Source organism: Agelaius tricolor, unplaced genomic scaffold, assembly GCF_023055355.1.
Source record: "Agelaius tricolor isolate 1412-34295 unplaced genomic scaffold, bAgeTri1.0.p SCAF_53, whole genome shotgun sequence".
In the NCBI taxonomy this organism is placed as follows: domain Eukaryota; kingdom Metazoa; phylum Chordata; class Aves; order Passeriformes; family Icteridae; genus Agelaius; species Agelaius tricolor.
Genome location: NW_027269313.1, coordinates 1106309 through 1133646, shown reverse-complemented (window position 1 = coordinate 1133646; position 27338 = coordinate 1106309). Strand labels below are relative to the sequence as shown.

Below are 27338 nucleotides of genomic sequence, written 5' to 3'. Positions count from 1 at the left end.
AACTTCAGAACAGCCCAAGAAGTGTCCTCTTAACCATCTTGTTAGATCTGTCTTGTGCTTGTTTGGACTAGCATGGGTCATGTTCTTTAGCACTGAGTGGTGGAAATGGTAAATTATCTCAATACTTTATTTTATGACAGCCAGCAGACTCTCAAAATAAACAGCTGTCTGAAGAGAAGCAAAAGGAACCCAGTGATGTAAGTGGTATAATTTCGACCTTCCTCTCTGTCTCTCTCTGTCTGTATCTCTGTATTTCTATCTCTCTTTGAATTTTTTAATGAGCATTTCTTCTGGCATTTTAATCTTACTTTTAATAAGGGTTTCTTCTGGTACTTTACTTCTGTCTTTCATTAAAAAAAAAAAAAAGTTTGAAAAAACAAAAAGCTAGTCCTCCGTATCCAGTGATAATAGTTTATCTCTTACACAGGGAAAAAACCAAACCACACCTACTGTGTCAACAGCTTCTAAACCAAATAACACAGGAAAAGTAATTACAACTCAGGCTGGCCAGCCTCCAGCAGCAACCTCCACAGAAACAGCAAAGGTATTGTAGAAACACAACCAGTTTTTATTATTTAAGTTAATTTTTAATATTTTATTGAGGGAGTGTTAGGAATCCACATCACTATGGATTGTTTAGCTGAGTATTGTCAAGTGAGACTTTTGGGCCCCCAAAAATCACAGTGAGCTTAAGCTTTTGGCCAAGGAAATAACAGTAAGAACATCACAGTTTTAGGCCTGTTTCTGCGTGTTTGGGGCTCTTCTGTTTTTCTCTCAGCTTTTTTTTTAAGCTCCTTGTAGCTTCACAGCTGTCACTGGTTCTTTGTCAGGCTCTTCCCTTGCCCCCTCACTGCAATGTTGGCTCCAAATTTAGCAGGTCAGCCCTGAATGCAAGACTCTGGAAAAAATTAAAGTGAGGAAGGCTGGGGGAAAAAGCTGAGGAGGGGTCATTTCCACAGGGTAAATGAAGAGAAAATGTGAAGGAAAAGCATGTGGTGGCATCAGGATGTGGATGTTTTGGTCTTCTAGTGTGCACACTTCCCGTGTCAAGGCTGGGGTAACACAAGGGCTCCTGCAGCTCTGCTAAAACACCCATATTTTTAGCAGTAAATGGCAGTGTCCATAATGCAGAAGTCTGCATTTTGTGTGCTGGTGTTGCCCCTCCACCTCCCTGCCTGCAGCAGTTTTCACCCCACTTGCTTGAGCACCTTTGGCTGCTGGGGTTTAATGGTGCACTGAGAGCTACCAGAAGTAAATGACAGCTTTCCAAAGAGACTTGGAAGGGGCCTCAAAGTCTTTCCTGCCCTGCAGATTTCTTTCACTGGCAGAATAAAAGAAGGAGGTAGAGTGCTTAAAATAGGAAGCTTTCTTTCCCATAGCAGAATCTCATTGGAAACAGAGGTTTTATGGTGGTAGCTCACTCTACCCAAACATCTGGGTGCTGTGCATTAGAACCAGCCAGTTCCTGAGTCAGAAACACTGACTGTGCACAGCCTCAGCATTGGATGTTTTATTCTGTTTTGTCTCTCTTTTAACACTGTTATAAGCTATTCTCTTAATTTTTCTCTTTTTCTTCTCCGGCAAAAGTCCAAGGAGATGTCCACGGTGGCCGGTGCAGCTGCTGGGACAGGCACAGCTGGTGCAAGTGTGGTTGCTGCTGCTGACAAATCAAGTACTGAGGTTAGTACACATAGCCCCAGACAAAGGGTTCCCCTGTAATAATGTCTCAGAGGGTGCTTTTCTCTCTGAAATACTTCAATTTTGGGAAAAAATAAAAAGAGTGGGTAACTGCTGAAGTACTGATACATCCTCAGTTTATGTGTGATGGTGGAGAGCCATCTGCAGGAAGAAGTGAAAAACAACTGGTATGTTATTTGTGTTTTGTTAAATAGGACTTCTTTAAAAGCTACCTTAAAATTATACAAGCTTAAAATCAGTTACTACCTATTTCAGTTATATTTGAATATATATGTGTATCCACTGATACACAAATAAAAATATAAATAAAATAAATAAATAAAACACCTTGTTAATGACACTGGAGAACTGAGTTTAGAACCATTCTCACTGAAAAATTTGGCAAGTACACATCCTGCTGAAAGAAAGCTTTTAGGTTTGTTTCTAGGAGTATTCTACAGATTCACCAAATGCTTCAGTTTTTTTTTTTTTCCCCTGTGTACCTTTGTAACCTCTGTAATGGTTTGCTTATTTTTTTAGCCTGGTATGGATGAGTCAGCACTTGATAGCCTAATAGATACCCTTGGTGGACCTGAGGAAGATGTGCCTACTACTCCTGTTTACACTGGCCCAGAAATTACGGTATTTTACACTTCTTCTTATTTCTTAGAAGATTCATCCCTAAATTACATCTGTAGTTGCTCTTTACTGTGTTGATCCAGGATCTGTGAAGGGTTAAAACTGAGTGTGCACAGTTACGTATTAATGTTGGTTTTGTAAATATAGAAATGACACAGTTTAGGGAATTTGTCGAAGAATGCATAACTTTCTGAGTCTGAATGGGACAATCATATAAAAAGGATTAGATTACAAGCTTAGTGGCTCAGTAAAACATGGCAAAAATGTTGGAATACATAAATATTTAAAAAGCAGTCTAGGTTCAGCAATACATCCTATGGTCTGAGACACTGAAATAGCTTAAATTAGGAATCTGGGAATGTTCTGCTGGATGATGAGCTCTGTTGAAGCAGGTGAGGAGGCATGTGCATGACAGTAGGTACTGAAAGACACTATAGTGTCCCAGTCAATGTTTGCATTTTCTTTTTGGTGGTATCGCTGTAGGTGGCTCTATCAGAAAATTTATATCTGATAAAGAGCAGTACACAAACGTTAATGTGGGAATTATTTTCACAGGAAGATATATATTCAAGATACTTGGAAGAATTGGGCAAACGGGAAGGTAGTCTCCCTCCAGAGTATGTTAAACTGTTGAAGGTGAGTTAAATAGTAATACATTCTTCACGTGTTTCTGTAATATTGGATATTTCTGCTTCCCACTTACTACAAAATTAATTCTCACTTTAGAGCAAAGGATATGGCAAAGACGTGGTCCCACCGAAACCGAATGAGCAAGATGAAGTAAGACTTTTTTTTTTAATATACTGGAAGGTGAAAGTAATCCAGGTGAAAATAACCCAGTTATCACTGAATTCCTAGGAAAATATAAACGTTGCCTGTTCTCCAAAGGTCTCAGGCAATGACAGGGGGATGTGGGATGCCAAATAACCTAGCTACTGATAAAAATAAATAGAGCTTGGCACAGATGTTTTTAATAAAGCTGTAGGAATTTTCACAATGCTGAAGCTGAAATGAGTCAAATAAATGTTTACAGAAATATTGGGCATAAAATAACAAAGAAATATTGGGCCTAAAATAACAAAGGGGAGATACTCCTGCAAGAGGAGTCTCTCTTAATGACTTCAGCAAAGACTACTTGTATTTCTACACTTGGCCAGAGATTTCTGTCAGCCAGCATAATTTTGCTGGTTGGGAAGTCTGACATACTAAAAATAAAAGCTTATCTGAGAATGAATCAACCAGTGGAGGCGAGCACCTTTATTTTCTGTTGTGTCAGGAACTTGTGCCAGTGAGGTCACTGTGTGAGTAATTGTGGGACACACTCAGGCTGTAAACTGAGCTTGGCCCATGATGATATTTGAAGTTTCTTGTGGTCATAACTTGGTTTGCAATTCCTTGCTCAGAAGCCAATGACGGATGATGAGCTTGCAGAGGCCCTGTCATCTGACTTCACCTGCAGTGCTGATTCTGCTCAGGAGAAGAAGACAAATCTGACAGAGGTACTGACACTTTCCTTGCCACTGCATGCATTTATTGTGTGGAAAAATTGACACTGCCATCATAATATTTCATATTAAAGTAGGTAAAATTTCCTGCTTCTTTTCTATATTTGCAAATTTGCCTATAATTTCATCTCACTTGCAGAAACCAAATAAAGAAGAAGAAATTGTGGAAGCACAAGCAGCAAGTTCAGTTAAGACTTCAGTTCCTCCTAAGGAGAAGAAAACAAAATCAAAAGAGGTATGCATAATCCTTCTTTCACTGGTTACCTTATAATTAAAATTTACAGGCATATGCTGCTCTTATGTGTTTTTGTTCTTGTAAAATCTTGAAGATTCCCATTTGCAATTGTAAATCCTCTTTGTTATAGAAAATATAGGAATAACAAGAAAAGCCATTGCCCAGATTCCATTGTGCCTTAAAGATCTTACTTTAGTGTATCAGATGATTTTCCTTCTGGATTCTGAGGAATAACTTTGGTTCTTCTCACTAGAAGAAGTAGAGTAGAAATATTTGTAGGAAAATTTTCTTAGCTCTGTGATCTGTGTTTAAAACTTGGATATGATGTAACTTTCTCATGGTTTATGAACCTTCTGTTTTTTCCCTCTGAACAGAGCAAGTGTGACCTTGCACTTTTTCAGTTTGCCAAGTCAAAGCATATGAGAATTGTGTTAGATAACATGTGACACTGTGGTTTTTGGGGGGGGTTTTTATTTCCTTTTTCTTTTTCATTCTTTCCTTAAGAAAAGCCTTGTGTCTGACTAAAGTTGTGCTAATTCTGTCACGTAATTTGGTGTTAAGTGAATTGGGTAAAGCCAAACTAAAATGACCAATCTAGTGCTGCCTGTTTTCTTCATATACAACATAAAAATACTTGAGGTAAAAACCCGTGCCAGTTTAAAGAAATTACAAAGTAGTTTAAACATTTTCTCAAAATACAGGAAATGAACAATGATGCAATGGATGCTCTTCTTGATACTCTTGGAGGCCCTGAACCTGAACCTGAAGAAGATCCTACCCCTATTGTAGAGGTGTCAGAGGTAACACCTCACTCCTTTTTTACCCTGGCTTCCAGGCTCTGGCTGTGGAATCCTGAGTTTCTTAGACTGGACAAATATGCAAAATAACAAGAAAGGGACTTTGATGTCAAAGGCCTAAGGAATGTGTGAGCCTTCAGTGATTAAGAAAATCTAAGACATTCAGAATGCCAAGTGGATACAGGTGGAGTTGAACATAGTAAGGTGGTCTGGAAAATTATGATCATGTAATTTGTTTGCTTAAACAAGCAAACATACATATATACATACATACATTCATGGGTAGATACAGCTCTGTTTTAGGTTTTTTTTTTCCCTGCACTCTGTACAATTTATAGCAAGCTTTCATTTTGCACATATTTGCTGTTTGATTTTTGACTTCCAGTGTGTGTGCTCCTTTTTCCTTCAACTCCATTATCTTTCTAATTTGAGTCTTGCCTTCACTATCTTTTGGGAGTTTTGTTTTTCCACAACAGATAGAATTTAAACAGTTGCCCTGTGTTTGCATGTTAAGCTTTAACTTTTTGGTTTAATTTTGCAAACTCTGTCTATAACAATAGTTAGAGAAGGTTTTTTCCTGTCTTCACTTATAGCTCAGACCAAGCAAGCAATGGGGAAATAGTAAAAAAATCTTCTGTTGCTGAGCCAAATTTTGACTAAAAAAGAGCTTCTTGTGTTGCAGATTTAGTCACTCTGGGCCTTCAGATAACTTAGCAGATGCATTTCTTCATTAATGAGGCCCAGAGAATTAAAAACTGTTTTGGTGGCAGTGATGGAAAAAGACACAGAATTATGGGTTCTGTAATCAGAGTGCTGAAGTGCAAGAAAACCTGACAATTTTGTACACAAAAAAATTCTAAAAGTGCCTGCCACAAAGAGCTCTGAATACTGTCCAGAGTTTTTTAGGATTTAAAATAATTTAGTTGTTTTCACATATGGCATTGAATCTTAAACCATTATGATATTGCTACAGACATTTGATTGGAATAAATTGAGGGATTTTAGTATCTTACTACACAGAATAATTTCATCTGATGCCAGTCCTTTTGTACACAGTAGGCAGGAGAATCCTGATAGTGGAGTTGTGTAAAGGGAGCTTTTATTTTAATTTCTTTCAGTGGTTTTAGTTTTTTAATGTTGTTTCTTTTCAAGGCAAAAGCCAAAGAGAAAAAGGAACAAAAGGCTGGAGAACGTGATGATACAATACCTCCAGAGTACAGGTTAACACCAGAGTTGGTAAGTTTTTCATATCTCCATTGCTTTGCAGGCAGGGCACTCTGCCTGACACTTTCTTTCATTACAGAGAGGGAAAGAACATGGGGAAAACAAATTAAACTAGTATTTAATCAATGGCTTTCTCCTTGGTGATTCCTGTACTTCTTATTTTCTCGTCTCCCTTTGTGGGTATCACTGTGTTTTCCAGGCACTCTGGGCAAAGATCTCATTTTATCCATGAGATGAGTGAGTAATGTCAAATGGCAAAACCACCCATTCCTTCTCCAAGAGTGACATTTTGTGTTTCTGACATTAAATCTCAGCCTTGTAAAATCCATCCTTTTGCAGGAGTGCTCTTTGGTATCACTTTGCAATGTAACCTTGAAACACTGATGTAAAATGGTGGGAAATTTGCACTTTTTTTGTTTTCTTTTGTTTTGTTTTTTGGATTGTCACCCAAAGTGATGGAGATTGATTCAAAGTTAACCAAAACAACAGCAGAACACTTTTTGGTCTCTTTTTAATGTGCTGACATCCCATTTGCTTTTTTTGATCTACATATCTGGCCATGTAAAAATTCCCCAGTTAGGGGAATTCCTGTCACTGATTAATTCTTGAATATGTAATTTACTTTACTTTATTTTGCTGGTGATTACAGAGTATGGCGCTTCTTGTAACAAGAGAAAAATGTAAATAATACTTAATTTCCTTCTAGGATAAAGATGGAAAACCAATATTGCCGAAGCCTGAAGAAAAACCAAAGGTTAGAAAACTGACAATATTGTAGGAGTGTGGCTAGATATCCTGTTTTCTCCCTCTCTGTCATCACTTCTCTCTGTACCATGATGTAAGTCTCTTGGTCTGCTTGTGTGTTTTACTTCCTTGCACAAAACCTGCTGGTGAGAAGCATCAGGTGGAAGTTGGTTTTATTGAAATTCACTTGCCTGTGATTGAAGAGCTCATATAAGGAAAAGGTTTAGAGAGTTCAAGACAGGAGAGATTTACAAAAATTATTGCTGACTCAAAAAAAGGCTGTGTGGGGAGTTAGTATAAAGTCTTCTTTAGAGGTCTGTTGGAGCTGTTAAGGATAGAGAGAGGTGAAGCAGGAAAATCTTTTGTTTTCCTGGCAGTTTCCTCTTGCTAGTGATCAAATATAAGGGAATAAAGGAATATTCCTTTATATAAAGGAATATTTCCTCCTGGAAAGAAGGAAAAAAAGCTGCTGTGGACATTTTCCTAATCACGAACAACCTGGACTTTGCAAAGAGTATCCATCGTGGCTAGAAAGTGCAAGAGAGGATTAAAATACTGAAAGAGACTAGTTTTAAAGGCACAGGAAGAAAGCAAAGGAACTGTGCACTGAAGAAACTGAGGGCTTCACTTTGAGAGCTGAGGAGTCCTGCCAAAATTTGGAAAAGCAAAGGAAATCTCTGCTCCCCTGAAATGAGGGTGAAGGTCAGGACCAGTTCAAGTCCCTTCTGGGCAGAAATCTGAAGTTCGGAGTTAAAGTGTGGGCAAAGTGCTGGAAAAAAAAGACTTCTGGTCTCTAAAAATTGTTATTTCAGGTCTCAGACATGTGATTGTCATGAGTGGTGGATGTTTGAGAGCTGGACAGAAGGGAACTCCTGTTGGGCCTGTCATGAGGAGGAAAAGGGAGCAGCTGTGCTGTGGGGGGAACTAGGCCCTGCTGCCAGGGGATCACCACTAATACTGAGATCAGTGAATCAAAGTCAGCAAAATTCCAAAAGCTGTGTTAATAGCAGTGTTAAAAGCTGTGCTAATAGCTGGGAACCACCAGCCACTTGCTGTTTTTCCATGATTTCTGGTGAAGGCAAATTCCTTCCTTCAGGAGTTCAGCTGGTCTTTCTTTTTTTGGGCCTCCACTCTGTGTAGCCTTAAGCAGTGACATTGCTCTTAGTGAATAAAATTTACTGCCTAAATGCCTTTTCTTATTCAGTATCTGAAGGAGGATTTCAGGCAATATGAAAAGTGGGGCCTTATGTCTTTATCAAGTAGGGCCTTATGTCTTTATCAAGTGTCTCAGACTTTATCAAGTCTGAGACACTTGATAAAGAATTAGGGAAAGGGAATGAGGGAGGGATTTCTCTCTCAGAAATGTCTTTTTATGCATTATGAGTCTGTCCTTAAGCTGTTAAGTTCCATGTAGCAAGTGAATCAGGCCATCACTGCTAGCAAAGGTTTAAACATTTAGGTTTGAACAGCAATTTGGAGGATCCCAGGAACTTCAGGTGTATGGATGTAGAGATACATGGATTGCAGAGGCCTAGTTCACATAGCATCAGTAGATTGTAATATATCACAAACAGCAGGAAACTAAAACTGAATTTTAATTCACCAAAACACACATAGTGAAAAGAACTGAGTTTCAGCAGTCAGTGGACCGGCTAAGGGAACCTTCATGGAGCTCTAATTCTGCTAGTAAATATTAGCACTTTCTTCCTAATTAAGGGGTTGCATTTTCCTGTTCAAGCCCTGTCTTGAACATTATATATCTGGTTCTCTATATTATGTCTTATATTATAAGTACAATTCTCTACATTATATTGACTTATGATAACAAAGAAACTTATTCTGAAGTGTGTTTTTCTTAATTTTATGCCCTGCAAAATTAATTCTGTTTTGTTGCACATAATTGTGAAAGGTTATTTCAGAGTAAACTACAGATGTTTTCCTGCTTTATGAGTAGCTGTAATAGAGTTCTTGAAAAAGTAAATTAAAAAGAGGCAGTGAGTCACCTGCCTCTCATGTTTTTTGTTTGGTTTTTTTTTTTTTTTGGTTGGTTTTTTTTTCTGCAGCCTATGAGTGAATCTGATCTTGTTGATGAATTTTCAAAGGACTTTGCCTGCCCTGCACAGCCTGCAGTACAACCCAAAGCACCAAAGCCCAGCAACATATCCAAAGTAAGTCTTTCTGGTTCACTGGAGAAGCTGACACTGGCAGTTTTGCTAAGATTGGGTATTGGTTGTGTTCTTTCAAAAAAAACCAATTTTCTTCTCTTCCTGCTTTACCCTTCCCATTGCCTTTAGTGGAACAGGAGTATTGGCACTAAGCTCTTCATTGAGCATCTTCAGCCTTTAAATTTAGACTTTTCTTTCTCATATAGTACTGTATTTAGAAAAAAATTAACCGTTTAATGGGCACATTTATGTTTTCTAAGCATATTCACTAAAATACAGTCTAAATTGTTCTGTTTCAGAAGCAATCAGGTTCTGTTTCTGCAAAAGCCACTGAGGATAAGGTGGTACCCCGTGCCACAGCTTGCACTGTGCAGTCTGCAGCTCCTGTGCCTTCAGTAAGTAGTGGAGCCCCTTCAGCTGGAGCTGAAGCAAAATTCAGTGTTTTATTTATGAAATGGTAGAGCATGTTGTCAGGATCCTCATTTCAGTATTGCATGTTCTTCCTCCATCGTGGTATGCCACAAAGGCTGAGTGGTTCACAAAATAAAACCAAAACCAAAACAAAACAAAAAAATTCACCAAAAAAATCCAAAACAAACAAACAAACAAAAAACCAAAACCTCAAAAAAAAAAAAAAAAAAGTCAAGCACAAACTGAATGGTCAGTGGTCTTCCCCAGAGAGGAAGCCAAACTGATAGTTCTGTGGTGCCCTGTGCTCTTACTGCCCTAAAGGGGATGCTGTTTGTGAACCTAATAGGGACTGCAGGAGAAGACAAAACCAGGTTTCTTCAAACTAAAAATTGTTTTTTCCTATATCAACACCTATGCAGGTTGGTCCTGTGTCAGATGAAGCACTGGAAGCCTTGTCCAGTAGCCTAGGAAAGAGAGAGCCTGATCCAGATGAGAAAAAACCTGCTGTGGACAAAGTTAAGGTAGAGAAAAAAAAACAGACCTCCAAAAATAGACTGTTAATGTAATTACCTTCAGCACTACTGCATTTCCTCAGGTCACAAACACAGTAGATGTTACATTTTCACTTTTTTTACAAACAAAATGTACTGTTGTAAAGTACAACAGAAAGTGGTTCTGTTCTGCTTAGGAAGTACTAGAAGGATTTCAGCACAATGAGTACACTTTCCTAATAATTCTGACTATTGCAGTGCAGTAGTTCCCTCAGTTTCTGAACACTGTGTTTGTTGTGTCCTGCTGAACTGAAGCAGAATTAAGATGCACATCAGGGGTAGCACACAGTATGGTCCTTTTTCTGAAGGAACCAACTTCATGATGAGGGGTTTAAATTAGGAATTATGCATAAAAATTTTAGGGTTTATATATTTAAATAGGGAGCCATAAATAAGTCACTGAAATCCTGTCCAAGGGAATGCTGTTCATAGGCACAGACTGAATGCCCCCATGTTCCGCCCTAAACCAGATGGAATTGGCTGGAGTCAGAAACAGCCCCTCTAGAGGCTGGAATTCTGTCTAGCAGAAGTTCCCAAAGTAGGTTTTAGTCCTTTCTCTTAGTTGGCATTTTCCCAGCATAACTTGTAATGGGGATAATAATTTTTTAAGTGGGCCACTGATTTCTCTCTTCAGCCTTCCTTTGCATGCAGCCCAGACAGCTGTTGAGTGAATTTGCAAAAGTGTCAAGAATTAAGACTCAGAGGTACTTTTGATTTTGGTTGACCCTTGCCTATTCACTTACCTCCGCTAGCTTCACTGAAATAGGTAGAGCTACTTTTAATACACAGAGGAAGAAACAGGCAGGGGAATGAGAAAATGCTTTTTTTTAACTTTTGTGAGAGTTGTATCTGGTGGTTGGATTGAATGAGAAAGACTAATTAGAATCAGAGGACTGAAGGCTGGAAGCTTGCTCATGTGAATTTCTATGGGTAGTTGTTTTTCTTACTGTGATTCCTACTTTTCCTTCACAGGAGAAAAGCAAAAAGAAACAACACAAAAAACTGGGTGAAGAAGAAGAAACAATTCCTCCAGAGTACAGATTAACAGAAACCAAAGTAATTTATTTAATGTGCTTGGTCTTACTTCCCTTTCATTCCTCAGAATTTGTGGGTGAAACTGAGACTCCCATTTCATTTTGAAATGCTGATGTTTTGGTTCAGCCATTTTTATAATATCTAGAAATTCTGGTTTGTAGTTCCCACAAATATCTGTCATCTATCATTGGACGCCTGCATGGGCATGGAAGTGGTTTAGATGCAGGTACCTGCAGATTAATAATTCTGAGATTAGTCCACTGGAGTCTTTCTGTAGCTTCTGGTACTTTAGAAATAAATACATTGTGATTGGTTAAAGCTGTTAAGAAAACCCTAAGGACCTGGATGTCTTAAGTGGCATTTCTGAGTAGCAGCAGTAGATGCTCTAGAGGCTGTTGGTTATGTCCCTGTCCCCTGTAACACTTTCTGTTGCTCAGAGAATGCTCCCAGGATGCTTGAATTGCATGGCTGTTTAAGGGTTAACACAAGGGAATTTTTTTCTTTATAGGATAAAGATGGAAAACCACTCCTACCAAAACCAGAAGAGAAGTCACAGGTAAAAAAAGTGATTGCTTCAAATAACTGTTTCATTCATGACTTACTTACCAAATGTCAGCAGGGCTACCAGTGTTCAGTTGAAAAATGGGCTATGTTACCTGCTTACTTTTTAAGAGATAAAGAGACTTATAATCTTCTTTTTCTTTCCAATGACAGCCTATGAGTGAAAATGATCTTTTAGAGGGTTTGACAGAAGGATTCTCCTGTTCTCCATCACCACCTGCACCATTACCTACATCAACTGTAGTAAAGGTATGTTAGATTTCTGAAATCTGGTTTTATTTTCAAATTGTTTGAATAATCATGACATTATCTATGTTTTTTTTATATAAAGTTCCTTAAATGAAACCCAATAACTAAAAATTTAAAGTCCTTCTTGTAGTAAGTTAATAAAAGAGCAGGACTTTAAAAAACAAACAAACAAACAAAAAACTAGTTATGTGACCTTTTTACCAATTGCTTGCATGAGTACTGCTTTCCAGCTGAGTGTACTTTGGGAATATTAGATGGCTTGGTGAAATCTTAGTTCTTTTGGAGTCATGTTAAACCTGTTTAAACTTCAGCTGTGGTGAGGTTTAACCCAGTGGTTGAGATGGAAGAACAAACTGAGATGAGGAACAGTTGCAATGTGTGGGGGGGTGTGTTTCAATCTGAAATAAGCAAAGCTCCTCGAGAAAATTAAATCCTAGAAATCAGCTGTGTGGGTGCTGTGTTTTGGATGTGGTTTTGGGTCTAATGAGTGTTTTTCTCTGGTTCCCGTGTGTGCCTTGTTCTTCCAGAAATCCAAGGGTGGTGCCAAGCCCGCGAGTTCCTCGGATGTGATCTCTGCTGCTACGGTTTCCTCAGTGCACTCAGCAGCCCCTGCACCTTCTGCCACTGTAAGAAACCTCTCCTGTAGGTTCTTACCCCAAAACAAGGGGCTGAGTAGTGAGGAGAGGCAGCATCGTGATCTGGACAGTGTGACCAGTGTGGACTGTTGCAGAATTTAATAATTAATTGCTAAAAATGGCTACTGCAGAGAAGGAAAATGTTCCCCTGGGGAAAAAAAAAATGGAGAAAAAAAGAATGAGTGGACACTCCATTTTCAACAGAGTTCCACAGGCAGTACCATGAGCCCCTTTGAATATCAGGGGAACTTTCCATCCTGGTTTTTATTTTAATGTAGATCCATGCTGAGGGATCTTCCCCTAGTGCTCCCAGGCTGGCTTGGGAGGGGAATATAAAGCTCCTCTTGCCTGTGTTGGCTTTAAGGGCTTTTTTTTTCTATCCAGCTTCTGTATATAATTGCAAAATCCATGGTAACTGCCAAACAATAATTGCCACACAATTGCCTGTTATTTCAGAGATCTGTTCTCATTACAGCAGCTAGGCTTATTATATAAAAAAAAGAAAACCATTCGAGATAATTCCAGAAGCCCTTCTTGAAATTATGTTTTCTGCAGGTCAGAAATATTCTGTATTTTTCCCCAGCTATTGTGCTACACTGCAAGTACAACAGGAGTGCTCTTTGTTCACTCAAGTTCTACAGCTCATTAGCCAGTACTTACAGCAGATTGATGAATTACATAATTTTTGCAGCAGATGTGCTTTCACAAACGCGTTTCTGCTTTGTTAGGGAGGAAAAGAGATGGATGAAGCCTTGGATCTCCTGTCTGATTCCCTGGGACAGAGGGAACCTGACCCTGATGAGAACAAACCAGTTGTGGATAAAGTGAAGGTAACAAAAGGCGTTATGAAACTTAAGCAGTTTGGGAAGAAGGAAGGGGTGGGAGGGAATAAACCAAACCAACAACAACAACAAAAAACAAAAACCAGAATCTGCAATGGTTCCCATATGCTCACAGGAGTATATGGCATTGGGATTTTAGATGTTGTAAGAGTAAGGTCACTGGAGAAAAAAATCCATGCTCTTACATATAGGTATATCAAGCACTTTTCAGTCATCTGGATTACCTGTGTGTTCTGTATATTATATATATATAAATTATAATTTAGTTAATATACTTCAGCCACTTGAGGGCAAGCGTTGAAATGTTATGGGAGATTTGAAATAATTTTAGTTCACTGCCTTTCATTGCCATTATTCTTATCATCTTTCAGGTGTCTTCTTGGGCCTCAGTTTCTAAAATTGATTTTCTGGCCCTCTTTTTGTCAAGCTTTGACTTTTATAACCACAAGTTCACTTAATCGGGCACCTTTTTAAACTTCCTTGTTTCTGCTGGTTTTGTCTTCATTTAGTCTTTCATAAAATCCCATAAAGGCCCTTCTGCTAACAAGAAAATAAAATTCTGCATTATAGTAGTAATAGTAGTAATAAATTGTAATTTGAAATAGCTAAGGTAAAGTACATTACTGGGAAAAATCAAAATGACCATATGCTGCCTATCAATAAGTTTAGGTTGGAATCTTAGTTGGAGAAAAAAGAAAAAAGACATACTAAAATGTCTGCATTAAGAATGACAAAAATGCTCTTCAGCAGTCTGCTTAAAAACCTCCTTGTGGTGTTCTGTGTGGCATCTTCCTGGTATGCTGCCAAAAATCAGAGCAGCATAACTTGAAAAATAAATGTAATTTTAAAAACTTTCAGGTATGAAACATGTTTCATAGTAAAATGAATACATGGGGGTTTTCTCAGTAGTTTTAAAATTTTAAAGTGAAAAAGGATATCTGTCCTGAGTCTGATATGCCCTCTGCCTTGTTGATTGCTAATATTTCTAACATGGGTAATAAAGTTTTTTTTAAATTAAATACTTTCAGGAAAAGGCTAAATCTGAACACAGAGACAAGCTTGGAGAGAGGGATGAAACAATCCCACCTGACTATCGGAAACTTCTGGAGTCAGGTGAGCAGGTAAGGAAAAACTTTCCTGGTTTTTATTTGCAACAGTGGAAATTGAGTCTATTTGAGCCAGTCTGTCCTCTTTGGGATTACAAGTGGAATAAGTGAGTGTCTGTACTGAATTATGGTAAAAAACATGTAAATATCCTTCAGTGAGAGTAGCTCTATCCTCACATGCTTATAAGTAAAAAAACAAAACAAAACAAACAAAAAAAAAAAAAAGAAGTTTTGATCTTTGATCTTGTTTTGTTGGTTTTTTTTTTTCTTTTTCACCTGGGCAGTCTGAACTAATAAATCACTTTAAACTACTGAAGAAATCCATTCAGAATGGTGCAGGTTTATTGGCAATCTCTGAACACCCAGTAGTGCCATATGTAAATACTTGTATTTTAAAACTAATCTGTCTGGTTCAAAACGAGTGAGGATCTGCTTTTTTTTCTTCCCAAGAGTAAACCAGCAAAACCAACAGCAAAGGATGATGTGAAACACAAAGGAAAGAAGGTAACATTTATGATGGGGTTTATTGAGTGCTTTTTTTATATTTATGGTATTTATTCTGTGGGGTTTTTTCATGCTGTGAGCTCTAATTTTGTTTCAAAGTTGCCTCACTGTAGGGTTAAGGGGTGATTAATTGCAAATACTCATAAATGAAGCCAGTAACAGGAACAGTAGTGGACAGTAAAACTTTTTTGAGGAGTAACTCTTCGCAATAAATGCAGTTTTTATGTACAACTGCATTATGAATGGTCAGGAAATCATGCCTCTTGGGAACCTCAAATAGATGTCTCTAACATATGTGTGGAGTTCAGTTGTGCTTTTCTTTAAGAAAAGGGATAATTAATTAAAGCAGACATACATTCCTGAACCACTATTTTGACTGTGGGAAGCTGGGTTGCACATTTTGTGACTTCAAAATTAAAATTATTGCAGAAACCTACGGATGACAGTGCAGCCATTGATGCCTTATCAGGTGACTTTGATACTTGTGCAAAGGCTCCTGCTACACCCCAGCACTCAAAGGTAGGACATTTTCTGCTAATAACTTGCAAAATAAACAGGTTTTCACTCCTTGCAGTAGCTCATTTTAGGTTTACAGGAAGCCTGTCCAGATGCAGGGATTGTCTCACTTCTGCAGTGGAAGTTGGATGTACTTTGCTGTGTACTAAATATTGTTGAATGTATTTTTGTGTACTAAATATTTGGAAGAAGGAATGTTTGTGGCAATTAGAGCCTTTCAGACAGGCTTGGAGAAGCAAGCTGAGCAGAGAAATGTGGTAACAGTTTTTAAGAGTGTTCATAAACTGCAGAGAGGCAGAGAAAGCTTTGCTCAATGATAGCAGGCACTGTGTAACAATGGTTGTTGGCTGGAGCTGAGACACAGCCCCAGAGGGTTTTGTAGGGAGAAAAGCAGGGAGCAGCAAAGACTTTCAGATGTGTTAGGGAAAACAGTAGAGTTGACAAGAAGAAAGGAGAAGGAATGGACTGGAGAGGCCCTGCAAATGAGAAAAGGAGCAGCAGCTTTGAAACTGAGGTTCAAACCAGCTGAATTCCTGGGAGGAAAGAGCTGTTTCCAAAGAGCTTTGCTGGCCACTGCAGTGCTTCCCTCAGGCAGCTGAAGGCAGGACCACTGGTGTTTCAAGTCCTGCTTCATCTGCTTGTGAAATCCAGGGCTAAATCTGCTGCTGCAGCATTATTGCTCGGTGGTAAATACAAAATCTCCCTGTCTCTACCAGGTTTTTCTGATGCAGCCTCCTGTCAGCACGGCCTGTGCTGCTGCCAGACCCACTCAAAAGATTGTGTTTTGGCAGATGTCAAAGCAGGAGCCGCCAGTGCTCTATTCTCCTTGTAACTGTAATTTATTTTTTTTTATTTGGAGTGTAGGACAAAAGTGGGAAGGAATCTACGACCACTAAACCAAGCTCAAAGGATAAAGGAAAGCCCAGAGACCCTAAAACGGTACAAACACATTTATTGAAGTATGGACAGGCATACAAGAGGGGCAGGGGGGCAGCTGGATTTTGGACTTAATGTTACAGGGTTGTTATTTTGGGGGGAGTTTTACATCAATATGTTGAATTTGATCCATTTTTGTAAACATGCACATAGGAGAAAGGCCCCTTTCTATTTCAAGGGAAATAAACAGGGGCAAAAGTATATGTATATTTCAGACAGAGTATTGTCCTCAGAGGGGGCTGTTCAGTGCTCCACAGGCTTCTCCTTCCCAGATTTGTAGATCTAATAGTCCCACTTTGCATTCCTGTAGCTGCCTCAGGCAGAATCCCCACCACTTCTCTCATTTCTTGACAGTTTTGAGTAACAGCATCTCAAAAATGATTAAAAAAGTACTCCAACAACCACAGCCAGGTTCCAAGTCATAATCATAAATTATTTTTTTAAATTAATGAAGGCCTACATACTTTCATAAAAAGAGTATGAATGAACAGGGTGGGGAAAGGCAAGCAGCTGTTTCTATATTCAAGAAAAAGGGAAAAAAAAGGGGGCAGGGAGGGAGAAGGGGAAGGTAAAAAGGCTTGTTTGGCTTTTTTTATCCAGAAGGAGAGAAAATTGATTCAGGTCAGGGGGAAGCTCGTTCCATCATGTTGTTCTCACAGAGGGTATATGCAGTAGATGCCTGAATCAGGCGATTGCATCTGCTCTGGGAGTTTTACATTTCACATGTCAGTGATGGGATTTCTGGTTGTTGTTGTTATTATTAAATCACCACAGGTGCCTTTTTTGAGACCCCAGAACTGACTTGCAGCTCTCAGTGTAAAACTGAGGGGTGTCTTTATCTCCTCTTCAGGAGGATGTTCTGAGCTGGGCCTGATCACTGGTGTGGGTAAAAGGGTGTTTAGGAACAGGGAATGATGAGGTCAGGCACAACCCACTCTGTCTGAAAGAAAGCAATTGATGGTGAAAAGGTGAAAATATCTGTACACAGCAGGAGTCACCAATACTCTTGCTAAACTATTTCAGGTGCAGTTTGTATTTATGTCTGAACTGTGACTCTGAGGAGTCTGCTAAAGCCTGATTTCGAGTATTAGTTTGGTTCAGTTTCTCATTGTCTCATCCTCTCTTTAGGCAAAGGGACAGTCCTCCAGCAGCAAATCTGAGAAGCAGAAAACAAGCTAAACGTTAGCCTTACCAGGTGAGATTTCTTCTTCCCTGCTCCCTCGGCTACCACAAAGACAATTTCATGCTCGTGAATTAAAGCTGAGTTTTGCTGGCAGTCCTTGAACAAAACCAAGACTTGGTTAAAACTGCTGCTAAATCAAAATGCTTGGGATGACTTTGCACTTCAGGATTCCCAGGCAGGAAAGTTTTTTCACACCCTTTATCCATTCAGTATGTACAGAACTACTTCATGTAGCTAAACTCCTTTAGGCTGGTGGAATTCCAAGCATTCCAAGGTGTAACATGCTGCTTCCCTAAGACATTTTCACAGAGTAATGAGGATCAAGCACATCTCAGCTGGGGGTTTTGATCTTTAGGATTTTGGCCTTGTGTCATTACCTCTACTCTGGACCCATCTGGAGGCTTGGTTCCCATAATTCTTCCCAGATTTATGTTGTGAGTTTTATTTCCAATTAACAGAAGATGAGCACTCTGACTTTATTTTTTTTGTTTTGTTTTCTCCCCGCACCAGGATCCTGCTGCATTGTGTAAAATGTCTCCTTTCTGTGGGTGGATGATTATTCCTGAAGAACAAAAGCTGATGGCAAAAGCACATAGTTATTCTGGGTGGTTTTTGTACAGCGATACTTGCTGGACTTTTCCTCATCTTTTCTTTTTTCCCAGTAGTAGACTCAGGTTTGTTTCTTTCCCCCAGCAATTCAGTTTATTAGGACTCACATAGTCTGACTTTTTTGTCATTTCCTTCAGCATTCAGGGGGAAAGAATGCTTTCTATTTGCAGGAAATATATTGCATCAATGAAGAGCTATGCCAAAAAAAAAAAAAAAAAAAAAAGAGGAGAAAAAATATCTGCAAACTTTTGCACATAATCTTCACATAGTGCCTGTAAATCTCTGAAGAGTTCATATGTGCTAGCATTTTTTAATGTTGCAGTGGATGCATTAAGTATTCTGGAACATAGCAAGCTTTAGTTACCCTCAGCTGGGCTGTGCAGCCATCTGCTCAGGCCAGTTCCTGGTGGGAACCTGCAGGCCAGCTGTGGGGTGGCTAAAGAGTGAGAAAATTGGGGATTAGCCGCTTCTTCCAGCACGTCTGGACATCAAGCAGGTATTTGGGATGCTGCCTTTAGCAGTAGTTAAAACACACTAGGGCAGGACTTCTTTTTTTTTTTTTTTAATTATTATTATTACCATTATTTCCAATTGTATCTGTACTGTTATCTCATAATTTCAGGAGTCTCCTGGACTGGACAAATCACAAATGTAACACAGAGGGTGGGGAATGAAAGGAGGGACGTGAGCCCCAGCAGCGATCAAAGCTCAGGTCCAGGGTCAGGCTCCTTTTTATCTTATTTTGCACTGTTTCCAGTCCTCCTGTTCCTGGCACTCCAGCAGGGAACGCAGGGAAGGGGCTGAAGGTGTTGCTGCAGGGAGCAAAGCCCCATTCCTGCTGTTCCCTGCGAGGACAGGCACGGCCAGGCACCTCTCTCGGGCCTCCGTGGGCTCTCCTCCGCCTCCCTGCCCTGCAGAATGTCCTTCTGCTCATCCTGACACGTGCACGGCTCTGCCCTGGGCTGGCAAAGGGAGGCCACTGGCAGCAGAGCCCGGGCTCTGCGGGCAGGGACAGCGCAGGGACTGAAGTTGGGGATATTTAGACTCGTGACTGTACTCGCAGTCTGCACCGTGCCACTCCAATAAAGTTTTTAAGGATGCACTGTGCCCTTCCTGGCTTTTCATTTATCACCGCTGCTCTCAGGCAGGAGAAAGCCTAGAAATAATTTTTTAAAAACCACACAAACATTGGCATATTAAAATTGAATCTAATGTTTCAAAAAACCCCGCAAAATACAGAATTGCAGAATCAGCTAGGTTGGGAAAGACCTTTGAGATCATGGGGTCCAAGCTATGACTGAACACCAGCTTGTCAACCACACCATGGCACTTGGTGCCACATCCAGCCTTTTCCTAATCACCTCCTGCAACTCCACCACCTCCCTGGACAGCCCCTTCCACTGCCCAATCCATCTTTCTTTACATGTTGGTGACACTTCCCATGTTGGTGACTCCAGGAAAGCCTTCACAAGCTCAGTGTGACCCTGCTACATTTTTTTTTTTTGCCCCTTTGTATTTCAAAGCTGCATCGTAGCTGACCGAGAGCAAATCTAACTTTTTGGCTGCTGCTGTGCTGGGAGGCAGCTGGAAGAGCAAGATGCAATTCACTGAAGTTGTTTGTGCCCCGGTAAATTGACAGGTCCTGAAATACCTGTGTGTGAGGTCCCATCTCTTCTGCAGGAGGGCTGCAGTGCACCTGGGAGAACAGGCACATCCAAAATTAAAGGGTGGGGAGGGAGTTACTGGAGTTCCAGGAAGGCCACCTAATTTTGCCCTCAGAACTGAGAATTTAAAAGCAGAAAGCAGAAATGCCATTTACTGCTCACAAAAGAAATGACTGCACAAAAGGGGACCAAAAAAATACCTTGCAGAAAAATCACCTGCAATTTGAGTTTCTGTGAAATTCACCATTAGGCTCTTAAGATGTTTTAAAAGCAGCAGTTGACAATACTTGAATAGCACAAAATGTCACTGGCATGACGCAGAGCTTTCTCAGAATTCCTGATTTACATATAAATATCTGTATCTATTTAAAAATACATGGAATTTGACGTGAGCAGGAGGAAGTGTTGCTTTCTGCAGGGTTTTGTCAGAGCTGCTGGCTCTCAGCAGAGCAGCCGGGTGCCTTCCAAAGTCCCATGGAGAGGGTTTGGACTCCTTGGGCAGGCTTGATCTCCAGGTGGGGGAAAAGGGAGGCATGGTCAAGTCAAATGCTTGGGACTATTTCTAGATTATGATATTTTTTTTCCCTCTTCGGTCTCTACCTCTGTTAAAATTCCAGCTGTTTGGGCACATCCATGAGGAAACTGAGACAGGCTGGAACCACACAGGAAATAAACACCAGGGACTCAATCTCAAGGGCGCATTTGCAAGAGCAAGGAAATCAAGTGCCCTCAAGCGCAAGTGCCAATTAACAGATTTGGGTTAAGTTTAATAGAAAAATAAGAGTTTTCAGCAGGAAAACGGAGCAGGCCACTCACTGGTGCCTTGAAAAACAGAAACTCCACCAATAAAAACTCAACCTCCAGGGTTTCAACCTTGCTTTCTTGGGACTGGATATGGCACTGGCTGTCAGGGATGGGCAGCATTCCATGGCCCTGCAGGTGACACACGAGAGCCACCAGGATTGGCCGAGCGACCCCTGCAGTGGCACGCCCTGGCCACGCCCCTTTCCCCGCTGGCCCCGCCTCCCTCGCGTGACCACGCCCCCTTTCCGCTCCGAAACCGCCCCCCTCGGCTGCGGCTCCGCCCCCAAGCGCTCCGCGCACCTCCCATTGGCCGGCGGTACCGCCTCGTGCCCGCCGCGGCCTCCCATTGGCTGCGGGTGCCGCTGTTGTTGTTATTGCTGTTACTGCTGTAAACAGGAGCGGAGCGGTGTCACCTGTCACCTTTGGTCACCTCTGGTCACCTTTGGTCACCTCTGGCCACCTCTGGTCACCGCTGGTCAGCTCTGGTCACCGCTGGTCAGCTCTGGCCACCTCTGGCCACCTTTGGTCACCTTTGGTCACCTTTGGTCAGGTGTGGGCACCTTTGGTCGCCTCTGGTCACTTCTGATCACCGCTGGTCACCTCTGGCCATCTTTGGTCACCGCTGGTCACCTTTTATCGCCTCTTATCGCCTCTCACCACCCCCCCACCTCTCGCCCGTCACCTCTTTTCACCTCTCACTCCTCGTCACCTCCTTGTCCCTTGTCGCCGCTCGCTTGCCGGAGCTCGACCCTCGCTCGTCCGGGCCATGTCCCTGCGCGGCGGCCGCGGGCTGCCCGTGTCCCCGCTGCCCTCCCCGGGCACGGCCCCGCTCACGCCGCTGCCGCCGGACGGCGCTGAGAGCCCGGACAGGTGAGGGGGTGGCCGGGGGGACTGGGCTGGCTTTGTCCAGGGACACCCCGGATGGGACAAGGGACACAAGAGTGCCCGAGGGCGCTTTTGGGATGCTCCCGTTCACCTCCTGCCCCCGGGGAGGGGGCTCGGGGCACGCGGGGCACTGACCCTTCCCCGTCCCGACCGCCCGCAGGTACCGGGACACCCCGAGGAGGGGACGCGGGCGGCTGTGGCACCCCCTGGCCCCGGAGCCGCTGGCCTCGGACCGTCCCCGGCACTCGGTGTCCTGGCAGCCCAGAGATGCAGGTGAGGGATGCGGCCGCTCCGCCCCACAGCCGTCCCCAAAGTCCCACCGAGGGTGTCGGGGGTGTCTCGGCAGGGCTTGGCCGAGGGGGTGGTGGCGGGGCAGCTTCTGGGGAGCGTTGGGCAAGGAGCCCGTGCCTGGGGCTCAGGCGGGAGCCGCTCGGCCGGGGACACCGCGCAGGGTGACGCGCGACATTCCGTGCGGCACCGCTGCTCCCAACGGCGCTGCCACCCGCGGCTCCCGGCCCGGCCTCATCCTGCCCGCGACCCCATCCCCACACCCTGTCCCTTGTTCCCCCGCAGGATCGGGGCCGGACTCCCACACGCAGCAGAGCCCCGCGCAGGAAGAGTGAGTGGCCCCATCCCTGTGTCCCCCGGGGACAGACAGACAGCCGCTGTCCCTGCCTCGCCTCTCCGGAGCAGCAGGGCCCGGTCTCAGCCTGGCTGGGGGCTGCGCATCCGGCTGTGACCCCCAGTCTGTGTCTGGGGGTGACAACCTGGGCTGCTTGGGGGGGACGCGGGTGGACGCCCCCTAAATCCCATCTCTGCTCTCCCCACAGCTTCCAGAAAACCATCGCGGAGTTTGGGAGAGCTCTCAAAGAGTACGTCAGGGGGCTCTGTCCCTGCAGGACATGAATGCCAGCTGTCCCCGTGCCCACGTTGTCCCAAAAACCAGGCTGTCCTCGAACTCGGGCTGTCCCTGTCCCTGTCCCTGTCCCAAAAGCCCGGCTGTCCCCGTGTCTGGGCTGTCCCTGTCCCAAAAGCCAGTCTGTCCCCGTGTCCAGGCTGTCCCTGTCCTAAAAGTCAGGCTGTCCCCGTGTCCCTCCTGGGGTCCCACTCAGGCCATTGGTGTTCGCTCATTGCCTGGAAGTGCTGTTGCCCCAGGTCCCTTTGGGAAGCTGTGACAGCCCTGGGGGGGTCTTACCCCACCCTCAGGACATGGGGGACGGAGGTGACAATGGCAGAGGGGTGGGACACAGCGGTCGGGGACACCTGCAGTCATTCGATGCTTTCCTTTCCCGGCTCTTGCAGCAGGAAGCTCCTTCGCCAGAGGATCAGCTCCTTGCCGGTGAGTGCTCCAGGATCCTGCCGGGTGTCCGGCCGAGCCGGGACGAGGAGGATGGAGCCGGGAGAGAGGGCAGGGCTGTGCAGCACCGCTCACCCCCTGGCTGTCCCGCAGCAGGGCCAGCTGGAAGCCAGCCCGGTGCTGAAGGACATCTCCCAGCTCCAGGTGCGCAGGGACAGAGTGCGGCAGAGCGAGCCCGAGGATGAGGTGAGGGGCGCGGTGACACCTGGGGGGGGGTCAGGGAGGGGACACAGGGGTGCTGACGCCGTGTCCCCCCCGCTGCAGGAGGGTTTTGTCCCCAAGAAGCTGCAGAGGCTGGGCCAGCGGAGCCGCCTGCCCGCCGGCCACGGGGCTGCCAGGAGGGACCTCCTTGCCAAGAGCCCCAGCGGCGCCCCAGAGCTGCTGGTGAGAGAGGCTGGAGCGATCAGGAGAAGCCACGGATGGGTGATCATGGGCAAAGTGGCATCCGCCACTCCAGCCTGCCCTGGAGGCGTGTGCCTGTGGGAGATGGGCGGGCTGGGGAGTCCTGGGGACACCCTGATTCCAAAGCTGCGAGGCACTGGGAGGTGGATGGACCTTTAGGTACCGGACCCGACCCTGCCTGAAGGGTGGGAAGCAGCTGGAATCCCCTTCACGATCTCCTCTGCCTCTCCCCGGTTCCCCCAGCTGCCGCTGTGGCAGAGCGATGCCACCGTGCCCCAGGGCATGGAGAAGCCGGTGACCACGCCAGTGATAAAGAAGGAGGAGGCAAAGCTGGTACGTGGCCACCTTTGGCAGTGGATGGAGCTCCAAAGTCCTCTCCTGGGGGCTCCGAAGGGGGGTCCCTGGGCTGGGGACAGCTTGGTGAGCAGCCCCAGCCCTGGAGCTGGAGGCTTGCCAAACCCCCAGGCAGCAGCGCGGGCTCTCCCCACAGCGTCCAGGCAAGCGCGGCCAGGGCCGGCAGCTCTTCCGCTCGCCCTCGGTGCCCGGCAGTGTCGCCGAGCGCCTCCCGAAGCGAGGGCTCCGCTCGGACGGGGACAGCCCTGCCAATGCCCAGCGGCAGAGCAGGATGGCCGGTAGCCCTGAGCAGGAGGCGGCGCTGGAGCCGGTGGGTGATGGGGAAGGTGTGGGGGCAGAGCCAGCCTGTCCCTGGCGGGACTGTGCCAGAGCCCCTGCTGACATCTGGGGGTCTTTCTGGTCGGTGCCTCCGCAGGGAGCGTGGCTGGAGCCCTGCAGGTCTGCCCAGCTCCAGGAGATCGAGAACCTGCTGGCCAACGATGACCAGGAGCTCATTGGGGACTTCTCCAAGGTAGGGCCACCAGGATGGGGCAGCTCTGAGGGCGCTGCCCCCGTTGTTCTGAGCAGGGACCATCATCAGAGCCCCGCAGTGCCACCAAAGAGAGCCCAAAGCGAGCTGGTGGCCCTTGCTTGGGCACATGGGGCCTTGGGGCTGTGACCTTGCAGGGGGTGAAGAGCCCCCATCACTGCTCCTCTGCTCCGTGCCCGTGCCTCAGGCACGTTTGTCTGTCCCTTCCCTGCCCGGGGCAGCAGAACTGGCCACGGGGGGCTCCTGGGCTGGGGGGACAGTGCCACCAGCCCCGGGAGGTGCCCCCGGGACAGAGCTGAGCCCAGGGTTTGTCTCCTCCAGCCTCACCTGCTGCCCACGGTGGAGGGCAAGGACCCGGGCCTGAAGTACATCTCCCCGGAGACGGTAAGAGGACAGCGGCCCTTCCGCAGCCCCCCGAGGGGCTGCCTGCCTGTTCCCGGCCCCGTGTGTCCCCTCTTGGTGACCCGCTCCCCCTGCAGCTGGTGGCGGTGCTGTCGGGGAGCTACAGCAGCTTCATCGGGAGCAGCGTCGTTGTGGATTGCCGGTACCCCTACGAGTACGAGGGAGGCCACGTCAAGGTCAGAACGCCCTCACCGTGGCCCCGGGGCTGGGAGGAAAGGGGGGTGTCCGAGCCCCAACCAGCCCCAGAGGTGCTGAGCCCACCCTGGGAAGTGTGGAGAAAACAGGGATTCAGGATGCCCCGGGATCTGTTGAGTAACCTCTGAGAGATTAAGCAGCCCCTCCAAAGATGCTGAGCTCTCAGAGGGGAGTGAAGCAGCCTCTCCAGAGCCCCTGGAGGGGTTGAGCAGCCCCCTGTGAAGGGTCCTGAGCCACCCAGAGGGGTGGAACAGCCCCTGAAAAGCGCCAAGCCGCTCTAGAAAGGGTTGATTCCCAAGTGGAAAGAGGAGCATGACGGTGGGGGAGGCTGGGGGCAATGTTGTTCTTGGGTCCCTGGAGAAAATGATGTTGGAGGCAGAGGGGAAAAAGGCGCCTGGTGTCCCTCCCCAGGGCGCTGTCAACCTGCCGCTGCAGCGGGACGTGGAGGAATTCCTGCTGGAGCGCCCCATCGTGCCCCAGGAGGGCGGCAAGAGGGTGATCCTCATCTTCCACTGCGAGTTCTCTGTTGAGCGGGGGCCCAAAATGTGAGTGAGGGCTCACGGGGGGCGCACAGGGGTGTGCCTGCCAGCCCCCCGGAGCCCCGGCCGGGGCTGATGCCGTGGGCTTTGCCGGGCCACAGGTGCAAATTCCTGCGGGAGAGAGATCGCTCCTGCCACGAGTACCCGCGGCTGCACTACCCCGAGCTCTACGTCTTGAAGGGGGGGTACCGCGAGTTCTTCTCCCAGTTCCCGGTGAGTTCCTGCCGGTGCCCCCGCGGTGCCAGGAGGGCAGGAATTGGGAGGGGATGGATGGGGGGCAGCAGGGCAGCGGGGAGGGGCGGCTCTGGCCCTGAGCATCTTCCCTGCCATGGGAGGGGATCTTGGCGCTGATGGAGCCGTGGGTTGCAGGGCCACTGCGAGCCCCGGGACTATCGGCCCATGGAGCACCCGGCGTTCAAGGAGGAGCTGCGCAAGTTCCGCGGGCAGAGCCGGCGCGGGCGGCGGGCGCTCTCCATCCTCTGAGCGCCCCGGGAGAACGCCGGAGCTGGGATTGTGGGAAGGGCTCCCTTGGATGGGGATGCACCTCAGCTTGGGCCGGCTTATCAATGAGTTTGGGGTGTTACTTAGTGTTAGGTTTGGGTATATAGTGTTAGGATTGGGTTTGCGTTTGTTTATTGCTATAAATATTTTTGTGTTTGTTGTTATGATTTTTTGGTTGTTAGTATAATTGTTTATTGTTATAAATATTTTTGTCTATTGTTATAAATATTTTTGTGTTTGTTGTTACGCTTTTTTTTGGTTGTTGGTATAATTGTTTGTTTGTTGTTATAAATATTTTTGTGTTACTTGTTATAAATATTTTTGTGTTTATTGCTATGAAATTTTGGTTATTGGCATATTCATATATTTGGTATATTGATATATTGATTTTTGGTTATTGGTATATTTGCTTATTTGTTTGTTTGTTCATTATAAACACTTTTGTGTTGACTGTTATGAATATTTTTGTGTTTGTCTGTTGTTGGGGCCGTTTGTTCCAGTCTCTGTTAATAAACTCCTCTTGCAGGAGAACAAACGCGGCTCCTGAGCTCTCCAGTTTGGGGTCAGGGCTCATTGGGGCACTCGGGAGCATCAACCCCTCAAATTCAGAGAAACAATTCCCAATGACCTGTTAAAATATGCTGGGGGGAGGGAGGGGAAAGATAATATCAAAGCAAATTAACTTTATATAAAGGGTTGCCGCAACAGTTTGCCTGTCACACAATGCATTTCCTCACTTGTAAATATGAAGGACTATTTATTTAATTGCTGATATCTTTTATATTTCCCTTGAAATGCTAAAAGGCTGGCCTTCTTCTCTTTACAGTCTCATAGGCCCGCTGGTATCCATGGTACCTGCTTTGCTATGGATCTGTGTCATAGTAACAAAACACCAAGCCTGATTCGTTCTCCAGGAAGCTAAAGCTTCAGTGGGCTTTGGTGCTCCCCAGCTACCATAAAATAATGATCATAATATTATATCACTAAGTAATTTTTCATTACAGAGAGGAATTTAACACCACACGAAATGGGAAATATAATCTACACTGCCACTCGTTGTGACGTGGCTGTGAAACAACGGCTGAATAGCAAGTAAAACCAATGAGTATGATAATGCTTCATCATAACCCCGTTTTAAACAGGCTGCTGAGTAACTTTGACATGGAAACAGCATGACAGCAAATGCATATTCCCTGAAACTCACTGAGTGTTTATCTGAGCAGCGTCACAAAGAAGCCAGGAAGGAATTTTCATCGTGGGCTGCCAGCAAGAGGGATTTCCCTGCAGGGTGCTGTGCTCAGACCAGTGATGAAGAGTAAACTTTCTGTGTGGTACCCTTGTCCCTGCACAGCCAGGATGGCACGGCTATAAAAGCCACCTGCAGAGGTTTTAGGCTGCCCACAGCTCCCCTCATGGACCTGCAGCCACCCAGTGTTAGGCTCAGCTCTGTAAAATCCTCCATAAATAATTGCCTTTGACCCATGCTTATTATTCTGGGACACTCCTGGCCTGCTCTTTACCCTATGCATGATCAGGAAACCAAACCAGACCTGCTCATTTTGCTGTAGATCCTTGCAAATTG

At 45.0% G+C, this 27338-nt stretch overlaps 2 protein-coding genes across 5 annotated transcripts in view; both read left to right on the top strand.

Annotated features, from left to right (window-relative positions):
- CAST (calpastatin) overlaps positions 1-19226 on the top strand; it is a 52376-nt gene extending 33150 nt beyond the window's left edge. For all 4 annotated transcript variants that reach the window (XM_071455702.1, XM_071455703.1, XM_071455704.1 and 1 more), the window contains 25 exons: positions 141-197; positions 428-544; positions 1588-1680; positions 2218-2319; positions 2872-2952; positions 3043-3096; positions 3720-3815; positions 3961-4056; positions 4758-4856; positions 6006-6089; positions 6784-6831; positions 8885-8989; positions 9286-9381; positions 9817-9918; positions 10921-11004; positions 11492-11539; positions 11698-11793; positions 12321-12419; positions 13157-13258; positions 14299-14391; positions 14827-14880; positions 15310-15399; positions 16256-16335; positions 17461-17527; positions 18026-19226. In XM_071455702.1, the coding sequence (XP_071311803.1) occupies positions 141-197; positions 428-544; positions 1588-1680; positions 2218-2319; positions 2872-2952; positions 3043-3096; positions 3720-3815; positions 3961-4056; positions 4758-4856; positions 6006-6089; positions 6784-6831; positions 8885-8989; positions 9286-9381; positions 9817-9918; positions 10921-11004; positions 11492-11539; positions 11698-11793; positions 12321-12419; positions 13157-13258; positions 14299-14391; positions 14827-14880; positions 15310-15399; positions 16256-16335; positions 17461-17518 (2034 nt within the window). In that variant the 3' untranslated portion in view covers positions 17519-17527; positions 18026-19226. The remainder of the gene's footprint in view (positions 1-140; positions 198-427; positions 545-1587; positions 1681-2217; positions 2320-2871; positions 2953-3042; positions 3097-3719; positions 3816-3960; positions 4057-4757; positions 4857-6005; positions 6090-6783; positions 6832-8884; positions 8990-9285; positions 9382-9816; positions 9919-10920; positions 11005-11491; positions 11540-11697; positions 11794-12320; positions 12420-13156; positions 13259-14298; positions 14392-14826; positions 14881-15309; positions 15400-16255; positions 16336-17460; positions 17528-18025) is intronic.
- Positions 19227-20258: 1032 nt separating this feature from the next.
- On the top strand, positions 20259-26291 carry LOC139604578 (M-phase inducer phosphatase 2-like). The gene is made up of 14 exons (XM_071455707.1): positions 20259-21462; positions 21638-21750; positions 22051-22096; positions 22308-22349; positions 22780-22816; positions 22931-23020; positions 23099-23218; positions 23480-23569; positions 23727-24101; positions 24441-24503; positions 24599-24697; positions 25128-25261; positions 25357-25468; positions 25625-26291. The coding sequence occupies exons 1-14, from the start codon at positions 21359-21361 to the stop codon at positions 25736-25738; spliced, it is 1539 nt and encodes a 512-aa protein (XP_071311808.1). The 5' UTR covers positions 20259-21358; the 3' UTR covers positions 25739-26291.
- Positions 26292-27338: the final 1047 nt, after the last annotated feature.

Excerpts from the sequence above, each read along its gene's own strand:
- LOC139604578 (XM_071455707.1), top strand. The coding sequence starts at position 21,359 with ATGTCCCTGCGCGGCGGCCGCGGGCTGCCCGTGTCCCCGCTGCCCTCC. Across the intron at positions 22,817-22,930 it reads AGAGGATCAGCTCCTTGCCG|GGCCAGCTGGAAGCCAGCCC; the intron begins GTGAGTGCTCCA and ends GTCCCGCAGCAG. Across the intron at positions 24,504-24,598 it reads AGTACATCTCCCCGGAGACG|CTGGTGGCGGTGCTGTCGGG; the intron begins GTAAGAGGACAG and ends CTCCCCCTGCAG.